The 15,756-nt window shown below is 32.7% G+C and overlaps 1 protein-coding gene across 11 annotated transcripts in view; it reads left to right on the top strand.

Moving 5' to 3' along the window:
* The window catches only part of Eip93F (Ecdysone-induced protein 93F), a 414,251-nt gene that overhangs the window by 393,247 nt on the left and 5,248 nt on the right, over positions 1-15,756 (top strand). For 8 of the 11 annotated variants that reach the window (XM_076394732.1, XM_076394723.1, XM_076394728.1 and 5 more), the window contains 3 exons: positions 9,435-9,832; positions 9,912-10,168; positions 12,898-13,141. In XM_076394732.1, coding sequence (XP_076250847.1) covers positions 9,435-9,832; positions 9,912-10,168; positions 12,898-13,141 — 899 coding nt within the window. The remainder of the gene's footprint in view (positions 1-9,434; positions 9,833-9,911; positions 10,169-12,897; positions 13,142-15,756) is intronic. The other 3 variants (XM_076394729.1, XM_076394730.1, XM_076394734.1) reach the window with 1 other exon arrangement.

Here is a 15,756-nt window from a genome sequence, read left to right as displayed (position 1 = left end):
ACATACAATTTGTCCCTATGATAACTTAAATCTAGGTATATAACTACGAGGACCCATTGGCCATATCTTAGTCTCTGGTGAAATAATGTTTATACATGTCACTGTTGTATTTTTATTACGCACCTCACTACACAACACTACACAAGATCCGATGGTTTGATTCTTTTGAGACTGTGTCCTGTTCTGTTGGTATCCAAAAGCTGCAATACTTCAATATTCTCATGAGTCTTTCCTCATACCGCCTTGCAATTCTCTTGATTTCTTGACTGACTGTGGGTATCTGAAAGTCTCCATGTAGTTAATCAGTCCTATAGTATTTGGGTGCGCCCACAATATCTCTCAGGACTTTGTTCTGAAAAATTTATATTTTATATACGTTACCCTTTGCAGAACATCTCCATAATTGAACTCCGTATGTCCATATAGGTTTCAGTATTTACTTATATAATAGCAATTTATTAGGTACTGATAATTGTGAATTCCTTCTAATTAACCAGTACATTTTCTTATATATCAATTCCAGTTCTTTTCTTTTCATCTTTATATGTTCCTTCCAGCAAAGTTTTGCACCAAGATTCATTCCGAGATATTTAGCGTTGATGCTATATGGAATGCTATATTATAGGTGAACTGCACATGTACAGATTTACTTTCATTAATTCTTATTCTCCAAGCTTGTGTCCAATTATTTATATTGCCACTTGCCTGTTGTAATTTTGGTGAGGCTTCTTCATTATTATCTCCGACAGTTATAATCGCAGTATCATCAGCAATTGTAGCCATCGTAATATTCTCCATTTGTGGTATATCACAATGGTAGAATATCACTCAAAATGACGAAATATTGGCATTAATATTCATTATTCCACAAGACATTTCACAGTACATTTGCTGACAATCTTAGTAATGTATTTCAACCATTCTCGGAGTCTTTCTCAGAAACATACTGCCGAAATAAAAATGCCTTAAATAACCTTTACTAATGTGCCTAAATTATTTAAAAACATGTCCAATGCAACATGTCATAAATTATACTACCTTTTATAAATCCTCAAAACCAATTCAAAACCTTAGTAGGAATATCATTGAAATCAAAAAAAATTAAGTTTAAATTATAAAAAATAACAGTTATTGTGTATGTAATCAGTTGTTGCAATTATTGTTACTTTTGTGCAAATATATTAAAAACTGTTTTTATTATCAATGCTTATAATAAAATCAATTGTAACCGTAAAACTATGGGTATTATTATTATATTTGGATATTAGTATTACAAAAAGTTCAGAATTGAAAATAGATTACCACAAAATAATAATGTAATATGGTAAATGTAATACCAGTTCTTAACTAAGACCCATTGATTTTATGCTAATTTCAAAAAATTTAAAAGTCACTGCAATAGATACTCTCTATTTAATATATTTTTAACTGATTACCAAGCTTAATTAGTTTTATTGTTAATAAAAATATAAATTAATAGAATGAAAGGTACAAATAGATATGTTTTTAAAGGAATTTTCTTAGATTATATTACTTTCAAATCAGGTTTAATATATTTCGGTATTGAGCATTTAATAACATTTGTCGTTTTTTTTTAATGAACAGTAGCTTCTTGCTACTGTTGGCTAAGGTGATTGATTTGAGCTGGTATTTTCACAGCTCCTTAGTAAATTGATAATTTTTCATATTAATTTTAAGAAAATTATATAAAGCTCCTATGAACTTAAATGTTACCGCTAATATAATATAACCCCTCACGTAAAAAATACTTTCTTATTAGCAAAAATAAGGAAAGAGATAATGATGACAAAATGGTGAATGATTTTAAAACGAATTATTTTCTGACAAAAAAATTTTTATAGATTTTGAACTGATATAAATGTTTAAAATATATATTTTTTGCATACTAGGGTTAGACCTTCCCCTCGTTGAAGACTCTAATTTATTTCATCTATTTCGTATAATTTAAACTCTACTTTTAAATTTTAATTGGACTGGTCGACTAACATAATTTATCGTAGAATCTTATCAGTAGAAGTTATTTTTCTGCATATTTGAGGTTCTGATACTGTAGTGCATTTGTTTTCTTTAATTAATAAACTTCTTCATTTAATGGATACTGAAGTTATAAAAATTCGCAGATCGAAAGGTAGTATCCTTCATCTGTTAAATGGCATTGACAGTTTTAATGACTAAAAAACATCTCATATTAAAAAATGTACCATTAATGTAACAAAGGGCATTTTATAAGAATGAAAAACATTATAGTCTTTTAATAATGAAAAGTCAAAACAATTATGTAATTTAATTTAAAAAGAATTAAAGAAGTTGGCTAGTTTCTAAACATACCAACTCGAAAATTAAGCTGTAAAATATGATTAAAAGACAAACAAAAGAAAGGACTCCTAAATCCCGTAATTAATAGGTGAGACGTAAAAAGCCAGTCTTTTTATCATTTTTAAATCGAATAAAAGAAACGGTATGCGCTATTATTAAGAAATTCGTGTCGTCCTATGTTTTTTTTATTCACTCCACTGAAACATGAAAAATTCAAACGAATTGCCTTATTTCGGTTGGATAAATAGTATGAAAGACTATTTGAAATGTACCTCGACCATACACATCTTGAATAAAAGAAAACTTACCTTTTTTTAAACTTTAAACGAAAAAATATTGAAAATATAAGGATTTACTTTTTTTTTTAAATGTCATACTGGTTTCCTAAAGCTATATTGAATATTTTTATTTTTTTTTATAACATCTTTATTAGATATGCTTAGTACAATCTTAATTTACAATTAATTTATTACTACTTTTCCTATGTACTTGGATTAATTAACAAGCAAGACGAGGGGGAGAAAATACATCAGTATGTATTCCTCAATTATAAAATTATAATTATTTATTAATTATTAACTTATAGCTATAGTTTACACCAAATGTATATACTTTATATAAGTTCTTATGGTTTTGTTCGCTTCAATCTCCTGACATCCTGCGCGCTGTCCAGCAGTTGTATTGCTTCCACGTTAGTATAATTCAGTAATCTTCTTTCGTGTTTCAAGGCGAAATCTTGGATAACTTCGCATATCCATTTGATTTCCAGGTCATCGTGCAGTTCTTCATTGGTTACATAGCGATAGGCATTGGTAATCAATCGAAGAACCTTGTTTTGACAGCGTTGTATGACTAGTTGATTTGAATATTTAGTGCAACCCCATATTTGCACCCCATAGGTCCAAATTGGCTTTATAATTGTATTATAGATCAACCTCTTTGATTTTAGATCAAGTTGAGAGTATCTTCGGACTGACCAGTATAATTGTTTTATTTTGGTTCTAATGTGTTTTGCTTTTTGCCTAACATGATGCTTCCAATTTAATCTACCGTCAAGATGGATTCCAAGGTACTTGGTTGATTCTGCTTGAGGAATCGGGCATCCATTGAGTGATATAATTAAGTTTTTGTTATTTCGCCTCAGTGTAAAATTAACGTGGAATATCGAATTAAAAAGAAAAAGTGTTGTTAAGTTTTTATTGTTTAAATGTAAAATGTTGTCAGTGTATATTTTTTAAAGCAAATTTTATTCAATCTAATAATAGGTAAAATAAATCCATATTTTTTCAATGAAATTGGAGCCTTTATTTAGCGCTTTGAAGGTAAAAAACTGGAGCCCGTAAATAAACAAAATGTAACATATGATAGGTTGACAACATATGCACTTAAATAAAATGAGTAATATGTTAATTAAGTTTGGTTATGTATGATGTCCTAATTTTTCTATAGGCCAGTATTTGCTTAATTTTATCAATAAGTACATTTTCTCTATGAAACAGTGTTATATAGCCATTTTCTGCCGTTATTGTAAACTTTGAAAATTACCCAATCATTTTTTCTTTGATAACATCTTTATTCGATATGCTTAGTACAATCTTAATTTAAAATTAATTTATTACTACATTTCATTTATACTTGGATTAATTCACAATCAAGACAAGTGCGAGATAAATAATACATCAATATGTATTTCTCAATTATAAAATTATAATAACTTAAGTTATAGTTTACACTAAATGTATATACTTTATATAAGTGCGTATGGTTTGGTACGCTTTAATCTTCTGTTTCCTGCGTATTGTCCAGTAATTGTATTGCTTCCACGTTAGTATGATTTAGTAATCTTCTTTCGTGTTTCAAGGCGAAATCTTGGATAATTTCGCAAATCCATTTGATTTCCAGGTCATCGTGCAATTCTTCGTTGGTTACCTGGCGATAGGCAATGGTAGTTAATCTAAGAATTTTGTTTTGGCAGCGTTGGATGACTAGTTGATGTGAATTTTTAGTGTAACCCCATATTTGCACCTCATAGGTCCAATTTGGCTTTATGATTGTCTGATAAATCAATCTCTTTGATTTTTGATCAAGTTGAGAGTACCTTCGGACTAACCAGTATAGTTGTTTTATTTTGGTTCTAATGTGTTTTGCTTTTTGTCTAACATGATATTTCCAATTTAATCTACCGTCAAGATGGATGCCGAGGTATTTAGCTGATTTTGCTTGGGGAATCGGATGTTCATTGTGTGATATAATTAGGTTTTTATTATTTCGCCGCAATGCAAAATTAACACGAATAGATTTGGAGCTATTAAGGTGAATTTTCCAATCTTTCGTCCATTTGTAGATTTTGGCCATACTTTTTCTGCTGCCCTAGGCAGAATAAGCCATTATAAAAATATTTTAATAAACTATTAGTCGTATGTATTATTTTTGTTAAATAGAAGATAGTGCTGCTACTTGTATATATTTAACATTTAACTTTGGGTTTTCAAGATGTTCAAAAGTGTTGTTCAAAACATAAATACCAACATAAAAATAGATACTTATTCATTTATACCAGAATGGCCGCACACATCCATCACAATCTTGACCAACGTAAAATGTTTGGACCAGTCCTCTTGGACATAACCAAAGCTTTCGACAAGGTCTGGCACGACGGTTTAATCGCAAAATGGGTGCCTCCCAAAAGACCTAACCGCTCTCATCAAATCCTATCTATCGAACATCATTCGAACTTAAAGAAATTCAACTTAATTTTCCAATATTTAGTCCATTTGTAGATTTTGTTGACTGTTACTTGTACTTTTTCTACTGTCAATTACCCAATCTTGATAATATTATTAGTGTGTCATTCAACATGTACATTATTTTATACTTTATTTTATAGCTGAATGAATTTTGTACTAGTAATATACATATAGTGTGTCTATAATTGCTTTCTGGTTTTTGTATTATGCTTTATATATTATGATATTATGCTGTTATTATGCTACTGGAATTAATCTCAAAACTACACCAATAATGTTCCGTCGAAACATAACAACATTATAGGTTTATAATTTTTTGAAAATGTCGAGTTTTCTTGTTCCATCAAAAGAAAAAAGCCGTTGAAAGTAATCGTTTGTTGGTACAAACTTACGGTGAACATTCTCCAAACATAAGAACATGTGAAACGTAGTTTGGACAATTGAAAAACGGTGACTTCAACATTCAAGATATAAAATATTCTGATAGACCGAAAACGTTTAAAGATACGGAATTGAAGAAATTATTGGATGAAGACCCCAAAACAAACTCAAAGACAATTGGTAGAAAAGTTGAATATGAGCGTAATTGCAATTTGTGAACAATTTCAAGCTATGGGAAAGAGGAAAAAATGAGTGCCACATGAATTAAATGATAGGTAATTAGAAAATCGAAAAATCATTTAGTGAAATGTTGCTTCAATGCTATGAAAGAAAATCGTTTCGTCATCGAATACTTACGGGTGATAACGAATTGATTTATATCCAATATACCAAGCGAAAAAATCATGGTTATTACCTGGCCTTTATTACCCTAGCCGGACCTTTCGTCACAAGCCATGCTCTGTGCCGGATTGAACCACATTGGTTTTGTTTATTATGAACAGTTAAAATCTGGAAAAAAAACTGTTAATACTGATCCCTATCTACAACAAATGTTCAATTGGAAAAATATCCACAATACGCTCAAAATCATGAGGTGAGTTTGATCGCACCCACCGTACTCTCCAGACCTGACTCCATTCGACGTGTTTGCAAAACACCACTTTTAAAGTTAAAAAGTGGCTATGTGGGTGGTTTTACTCAAGAGAAATACTGTTCTTTTGAAATGGCATCCATAAATTTCCTGAGAGATGAGGAAAATGCATAGAATCAATCTTGCAAAGGTTCTTGCATGTTAATAGCTATTTCGTCGACCGTCGCCGAATTAAATATCCTCGCGTGCTCACCAACAGTTGTTTTGTCAGGTCCGATGACGATATTACGATGATATTAGTCATATTGCATCGGATCCATTACTATTTTGAAGATTTTGATTAAATAGTTGTTCTGATGAAGAAACGTGTGTAGTTCTTGAGCAACAATTTGCTTCAGTGTTAGATTGTGATCACAACGCATATCAATTTCCACATCTAGGTTGTCCATAAAATAAATTTCTAAGAATTGTTGATCTGCATCTGATAATGGTGACGGCATTCCACAGCAATTGTTTAAGATTTTGATAACTTTTTTCCTGAAGCAGGTTTGAATGTTACCAAAAAGTGTTTATGGTATATTACCTTGAAATTGAACATGAAACGTCGTGACAAAGGACGTCATTTATAAATTACTATTATATTCCTGAATGTTGGCCAAGAAGTGGTTAAAATCATTTTCCATCCTAGAAAGTAATGAGCGTTGTGGCAATTTTACTTTTTCACCGGCACAACATAACCCAGTAGATTCACCGCTGTATTTTAATGCCTTACAATATTGACAAGCGATTGTCATTTTCCCAGTTATAAATGATTTGTTGGCATCATAATATTTCATTTCATTTCAGTGCATTATCAAAAATACCTACATTTATATGAAATTTAAATCGTGATAGAGTATTAATAGGCCAGTGCCGAGAAATTGTCTTATTATACGTTTTGATAGTAGTTTAATAATAGTGGCCGTTAGTTTTAATCAGTATGCAGCATTTTTAGACACAAAACAAATTTCCGAACGCACCCATAAATAATTGACAACCAACAGAAATGTCAATCCTTTGTGATAGCGAAACACCAGGGGTGTGCAACTGCAATGGTAAGTAGTGGAGCAAGGTTTTGCTTAGTTCAATCATTAGCGGCGCTGACAACGTGAATTTGATTGGTTAGTTTAAAATAGTTATGTAGAAACCTGTAAGGAAAATACTTTGCTTTGATTGGTCTGCCATTTCGCCTGATTATTTTGTGACGTCACATTTAACTTATTAAAATAAAATCCTATATAAATATACGTAAGTGTAAATAATATAAATATATACAAACAAAAAGCAAAAAAAAATAATTATGAACTCTATTCTAGGCAAAATTAAAATATCTATAATTCTTCTATAACGCCTTCCCATATATGTTTAGTGCCATCAATTTTATGGGATCTATTAGAGTTCTAACTTATCTTGATATATTGAAGGTAAACTTTAAATTCTTCCCTGTTGATATTGCATTAACTTCATTAAACCAAAAATACAATCACACCTCATAATAACTTAAAATTTGGTCTTGAAAATCATTAAGGATTGGACAGTTGAATGAAACACTAAAAATTTATGTGTTTTTTAAACATATTTAGATTTTAGAGTATTTAATCTGTGGAACTACTTAATATAGAATGTAGACAAATATTGCATGTTGTCTCTTTTTCAGAAGTTTTGTTAAATAGTTTGAAATAAGACAAAATACAATATTAGACTCTTGTTTTTCTCAGAGCAAAATTCTCTGGAACTGAAAATATAGACTCAACTGGTGATTTAACAACCTCAAGTTGTTACTAAATCTCCCGTTAAAAAAGAATATAAGTTATCTAACATGTTCATCTTCTTTACAATTTTCTCCGGGAGAATGATATGAAAAAATTGAAGTGATGATGAGCCGTTTTAAAGATTTCTCGAACATACTAGGTGAACCATGACCTCTAATAGATCCAACAAAATTCTTTAAGCAATCTTGGCTAAGATTTGTTAAACAAATGTAGTTATTTGTAAATTTAGACAAAATAGATTTCTTTAAGGTAATAAATCCCCTAAAAGTAGTAATTAAATTTTGAATTGATGGCACAGTAACAAATATTAACAAATATTAGTAAATTATATTAAATAAACAAATATTAACAAGGCAATCAAATTTAAATAGATAATTCCTCTACTATAAAATGATTGAACACTGATTGTTCTAAAAAGTTAAAGTATTACAAATATTTTAGAGATATTTTACAATTAAATGTAGAATTTATTACTAGTAATTATCCAGTTATATTAATTATTACCTTCTTGTAAGACTTCTTTATGTAGAGACATCACACTGACAGCATACGAACAACTTAGTAGATTAATTGGATTTTATTACTACTAACATCTTCATAAGTAGGTTTTAATTTTCTATAAACAAACAATATATAAACATACATGTACTAGATAGATAATTTTATATGTACCCGATGGATATGCAACAATGTTGGATATGCATTTACCCTAATACCTGTTCGTGAAGGAAGGGTAATTCTAAATTTTTCACTAAAATGTCCGTAACAGACACCATGACGTTGATATATTTGCATTGTGGTTTATCCAGGTAACTTACTACTATTTACTTGATCAACCCATTTTTGGAAAGGAGCGAGATCATTCTTTGGGAAACGATGTCTAACTTTCGTAGTAGGTTTTTACAGCGGTACACTACATCTTTTACTACACTGACGCATTGTCATCAATTTTTATATTATCACTCCATAATAATTAATGTAAAACAGAAAATATGCACAACGTAAAACGAAAATTTCGTGGCCTAAACAAAAACCAAAACCTACAATAAACAAACATAAAAATGGACGCCCATAGAAAATGCTGACTTCACACAATTTGATCGACCAATCAAGTTTCATGTTAGTGGCGGTACCAGGAATTTAAACTAGCCAATCACAATTTGCGATCGCAGCGCTACAGTTGATTGAACTAAACATTTCCCCAAGGTCGCCTATACCGTGAAATTTCTATTTTTTCTATGCGAAACACTTTGTGTTCGGAAAACAAAACTGTTTCCTCGCAATTTTTCTATATTTTCTCACCAAATAAACCTTCCTTGGACCCCCACAAATATTTCAGGGCCAAAATTAGTCCAATCTGTCTAGCCGATCTTGAGTTTTAGCGAGACTAACGAATAGTAACTCATTTTTAAAATTATAAATTGTGAAATTTTGACACCCTCACTACTACGCTACAGTTCTCATTTAGAAATTGGATCCGGAAAGAGATAATGTTAAATTTTAAGTTATTAAAGTTTTTCCTATAACTATTATCTTTTAAATAATTTACATGAGTCTTTTTTACAGGAAAAATTGAAACAGAACGCCATCAAACCTCCCCAACAAAAATTCCCACCGACATCACCCAACGGCATCAAGCTACCGATCTACGAGCCGACAACGAGCCTCAACACCGCAGCAGCCGCAGGATTAGGCACTTACCCCGCGCCGTTCCCGTTCTGGTCCCACCCGGGCTTCGTCCCCAACCCCATGGACTACGTGGCCGCCGCCGCGGCAGCCCGCAATCCCGCCTCGCCCTTCCTCACCGCCAACCCGGAGATATTCACGCCGCAGATGATGCAGAAACTGCAAGAGGAAAGCACTCGGACCCTGGGGACGCCCTCGCCCCAAGGAAGTACCGCGGCTCTGGCGAAGAGCACCAGGCAGATGGCCGAATCGCTGCTGGACGGAAGCGGATCGAATGGGTCAGTGTTGGAATGTTTGGTCGATCGACCAGCTTCACGTTATAACCGTCCGACGAGCGCGTCAATTTGTTATCAAAAGAACTGGAACTGGTTTCAGGTCGTTCCTGGACGGTATCATACGATCGAGCTTGGAGTCGGGAGTGCCGCCATCGGAGGACAAGTGCCCCAAGGAGGAGAAGAACGTAGCGCCCGAGAACATGTCGAATAAAGCCTTGCTGGATCAGCTCTGCAGGAACAGTCGCTTGACGCCGCTCTCCAAGCCGAGCATTTCGGAGACGAATAGTTCAGGAGACGAATCGTATAGGAAAGGATCAAGTCCATTGAACTTCTCGACAGGTAAGCTTGAAACCAATCCATCAAGCATTAATTTAAACCTACACGCAAATACCAGCAGGAAAATATGATAAACCTTAAGAAATATAGAAAAACAAAATTGTATAAACAAATTATTTCAACATAATATTCTTTTAGCACTGTAAAAAGTAAAATGCTACAGGGTTTAATAATTATATTATTAGGGAGTAGATTGTGTGAATACGATTTCCACTACTTTCCAATATTAGATGTTTGCTTGTATTATAATAATTTTTTCACTTTACTAATGTTATATATAACTTTAATGTTATGTACCTAACACATAACCTAATTTAACATTATAAATAAAAACCAGTACAAAAATACATTCAAATTGCAAGAACAAAACTATTACTATTTAAAGATGGGGTAAAAGTCCCGCTACCATTTTGGTTACGCGCCGTCTTGGTTATGTGACGTTTAGTCTAATTTCACTTTAACCATTGTATTGTGTAGACGTCCAAATTTTATTATGGATAAATATATGCCACAAGAACGAGCAAAAATAGTGACAATATTTATTAAAAGTAATCGTTCCATTATTGCCACTCAGTAAAAATTGCGTCAAAAAAACCTAATCGTTCAGTGCCTCACAAAACCACAATTTATCGTTTACATTCGAATTTTCGACAGTACGGTATGGCAGCAGACAGCCTTCGTTCTGGAAGACAACGGACGTCTCGTAACGCTGAAAATGTGGCTCTGGTACGCGATAGTGTTGCAGAGTCTCCAGAAACATCAATTCGGGGCCTTTTGAAAACTGATTTGAAAATGTTCAAAAGAAATTTCAATTAATCCAAGAATTACTACAGGGAGATCCTAATCAAGGAGTGGAGTACAGTAATGCAATCCTAAGGCTGTCTGGTAAAAATGAAGATTTTTCGTCTAAATTGATAATGAGCGATGAAGACCATTTTCTACTCAGTGACCACGTCAATAAACAAAATAGTCAGTTTTGCGGAACACAGAATCCTCAATTAGTTCATGAAACATCATTGCATCCACTAAAAACAACTGTATGCTGTAGTATTCATGCTGCAAACATCATTGGTCCCAATTTTTTTGAATATTACCAAGGTGTTGCTCGTTCAACAATTCAATTATTGAATGACGTTTAAACACATCTTAAAGATATGTTTAAGATAAGATGTTCATCACAAAATTGAAGACATTCTGCTTCAGATGTTGCAGGATGTCATGAAAAATGCCTTTAAATAGCCAAAATTTCCTTAGCGAATCACGGTCACCATTTAACCGGTATAATTTTTCAATAATAACGAAAAAAAATTTAACGACCAAATAAACTTTTTGTGAAAACTAAACTTACTTATCTTTTCTATGAGCAAATTTATAGGCACTCAAAATGGTGGCTGGACTATTGCCCCACGTTGTACATATAAATTTATTTAAACTTTCATCTAGTATCTAGAACTATTCTTCATCTAAATGGTGAGAATTTAATTTTACTTGATGATTTGGTGAACAAGTCTGCACAATTACCTGATGAACAAACTTAATAAACAATTAACTTTTTCTTTAGTAATAGGTCCTTGACAAAGTGACACTTTATTTCAATATGTTTATTTCTCTTTGAACACTCTTAAAAACTTTGGACAGTCGTAGAAATTACGCTTAAAACTGTCAATGGCAAAGGCAATTGTTTAATGCCCTATGAATAGCATGTTCCTAGGCTGCCAAATGCCAAAAACGTTTTTATTTGTCCTGCTTTGCCCCTTCTTTATGGGAATAAACCACCGGGCTGCCAGTATGAAACGTTATAAATATTCTTCTAGTGGTACAATCGCTACCCCAGTCCGGATCATTTATTTTTTCAGGCCCATCATTGTCATGTACATTAATCCATTGTCTTAACTACCTTTTGGGTTTCCAAGTGTTCTTTTTCCAGCTTTCCATGCACTTTCCATTAACATATCCAAATATTTTCCATCGGTGTCGCTATGATCTTAATTTCTTCCATGTTGAATTTCTGTACCCGCCGTTCTATCTTCTCCATTTTCCATTCCAAGAAAGCATTCTGCTTCTGTTATTTTTCATAAAGACCTTGTATTAAGTCCACTGTTAGCTTAGCAAAACAATCTTTGAATTAATTATTGCTATCTTATTTCAGTAATTAACCTCTCTGATTTCCTAATATCAGTTTGCTGAAATCAGTTCTTGAATTGATGTTTATATATGAAATCAAGTCAAATAACTGTCAACTAGAGGTGTTGGCCCCCGAAAAAAAAGGATATTTCGATATATCGATATTTAAAAAAATATCGATATAATGATAAATCGATATTTTTTTTTGAAATATCGATTTTTTTCTGCCAAAATAAATCTCGATTTTTTTTTGTAATAAATATAAAAAATATCAATATTTTTCAAAAAAATATATCGATATTTTTAAGAAAAAAAAAAAGGAGTAAAATACTAGCTTAAAAAGTATATATTATTTCTAAATTTCTTAAAAAGTAGTAATATTTTAGACAAATCTTTAAAATTTATGCTCAAAATTGATATCGAAATTGATTGATTGCTAAAAAAATATCGATATATCGGGCAAAAAACATCGGTCATAAATATCGATATTTTTTTCAGAAAATATCGATATATTTCTGCATCCCTACTGTCAACCACGAAATACTTTTCCCTAAACTATCATATTTTTGTATCAATTAAATTAATTGAGTGAAATGTATGATCTCTAGCGACCAACCAAGAAGAGACAAAGAGCCGTTTATCACCTCAATCGAGCAAGGACAACAATCACGCGGACATACACACTATCGAGCTTTCGAACGATTCGAATGACTCGGCGGAAAGGAAGCCGAGCCAGGAAGACGGAGGACCGGAAAGAAAACATCCGAGAATCTATTTGAAACAGGAACTGGCCAAGCCGGAAAATCTTAAACCAGAAATGTTGGTGCGTTTTCGTGAAATCCTCCCCGAAAGGTAAGCGGATTGGAAATCGATAGATACGTTAAGATCTTGACCAAAATAACGCCACCATGTTTTGGCTTCCATTACGCCGATATAATTAATTGATTCTATACTAAAATTATTAATAATCTATTAACCATTGTAGTATTTAAACTTGTAATAAAGTAATTACAAACATATTAAATCCAAAGTTGTCAAAATGTCATAACTATTTAATGACAATAACCTGAAAAAATATATTGTCGGTTCAAAATACCAGTAATCTTAGAACGTCGAATTTACAAGAGTCTAATTCTGAACAATCATAGTACACGCACAAATATTTGAATTTGCAACATTGCCAGTTATTGCAAATTATAGGTACATTGGAAGAATGCAATATAAATAGAATAAATTACCTTGAATTCACAAATTAACATAATATTTCCGTTAAGATTAAAGTTATCTCTTATCTATAATTATTGTCTCGGGTTTCATCCAATATAGCATCCATTGAAATTCTAACAGCTAGTTTCGTTGAAAACATATACCCTTTCACACTCTTATGAATTTCTAATCGATTACGCTCAAATTAAGAAGTAGTAATATTTCTACCAAAATAGAAACCTCCAACCTTAAATATTTTTAATTCAATGTCTATTTTTCAATACTGCTAATGCTGTAGAATGTATGATATATGATCAACGAGCTGTGATTTTCGCTTTCGCTGAGTCAACTATGCCTGAAATATTAGTACAAAAGCAAGTAAACCATAAACAACAAAATTCTTAACTTTACAAAACAAACCTCTTACCACTGTAATTCGTTGTATTCTACCTCTCGATTGCTTGTAAATGGCAACGTCACAAAATCAGTCGGAAACCTCCGATGTCTTCCGAATGACGACTATGATTCTCCAAAGTTAACCACTACTGGTTGTCAAACACAAGATTCCTCAAAACATCACTGGCAATAATTAGAGGGTTTAAACCGATAAACGTTGCAAACCAAAAGAGAAATATGATAGGACAACATGTGAGTTCACTGTTTTGTTCACATTTTAGACAAATTTTTTATTACATATTAGACGAAAAACCAGTGTTTTGTAACTAGACAGCCATAGCTGTCACTACCTTTGACGTATCTTTAAAAATCAAACTACAAGATGGTCTTTCAGGATAGGATAATAAAATAATTTAAAACATTTTACTCACATTTTCCTGCAAGATTTGATTTTCAAGATTATCAAAAAGTATAGTGCTGGCTATAAACAGAAACTTTGTAATAATCAGAAACCAATAATAATGCAGTACCAACAGTAATATTCCTAACGTTCGTAATTTTCAACGGCTAAATATTTTGTAATATAAATTGTCAATGTCTGGACATGTATAGCTAAAATATCTCCTAAAGAAAAAGTCTAAATTTATAAATTTAATAATTAATTATGTATTTAAGGCTCTAACAGGTCAATTGAAAAATCCCCGGCCTACCATAGTAAAACACATTTTTTGGCAAAATTAGTTTTTTTTATTCAACATAATTCCCTTCAAGGATGATACACTGATTATAGCGACCCTCCAACTTTTCGATACCATTTTTGTAGTGCGATTTGTCCTTTGCTTCAAAATGGGCCTCAGTTTCGGCGATCACTTCTTCATTCGACAAAAATTTCTTCCCAGCGAGCATTCTTTTGAGATCTGAGAACAGGAAATAGTCGCTGGGGGCCAGATCTGGAGAATACGGTGGATGAAGAAGCAATTCGAAGCCCAATTCATGGATTTTTGACACGGTGCATTATCTTGATGAAGCAGAACTTTCTTTTTCTTCAAATGCGGCCGTTTTTCGGCGATTTCGTCCTTCAAACAATCCAATAACGCTATGTAATAGTCGCTGTTGATGGTCCTTCCTCTTTAAAGGTAGTCAATAAAAATTATGCGCGCCAAGTGTTGCGTTTTCCCACGCTTTGGGGTCATCGGGTGCAGTCCACTCGGGTGACTATCGATTGGACTTCGGAGTGAAATGATGGAGCCATGTTTCATCCATTGTCACATATCGACGCAAAAACTCGGGTTTATTACGCTTGATCATCTTCAAACATTGCTCCGAATCAGCAACTCGTCGTTGTTTTTAGTCAAAAGTGAGCTGGCGAGGCACCCACTTCGCACAGAGCTTTCTCATACCCAAATATTCGTGAATTATATAATGTACACGTTCAGTTGATATCTTTAAAGTGTCTGCTATTTCATTCAATTTCAATTTACGGTCATTCGAAATCATTTTGTGAGTTTGTAGATGTCTGCGTCGGTAACAACCTCTTTTGGACGTTCACTGTGTTCACCGTCTTCGGTGCTCATTTCACCACGCCTGAACTTATCATGCCAATCCTTGATGGTTGATTTTCCTGGGCAGTGCCCGGAAACTCAGCATCAAGCCAAATTTTTACTTCAACAGTATTTTTCCCTTCAAAAAGCAATTTTTTATCACCACGCGAAATTCCTTTTTATCCATTTTTTTCACAATAAAAAAAGTTGCTTCACTCAAAATGCTATAATTCACAAAGTAATGAGTGTTAGGACTAACTAAAAAATATATGGATTTAGTTATAGTAGCGCCATCTACGTGTTAGGTCAGGGACTTTTCAATTG

This window comes from Rhynchophorus ferrugineus, unplaced genomic scaffold (genome assembly GCF_030347505.1).
Source record: "Rhynchophorus ferrugineus isolate W39M unplaced genomic scaffold, kcgeb_rfMv2 rfM2, whole genome shotgun sequence".
NCBI classification, from domain to species: domain Eukaryota; kingdom Metazoa; phylum Arthropoda; class Insecta; order Coleoptera; family Curculionidae; genus Rhynchophorus; species Rhynchophorus ferrugineus.
Note: the sequence above shows the minus strand (reverse complement) of the source record. Positions and strands in the feature narration are given on the sequence as shown.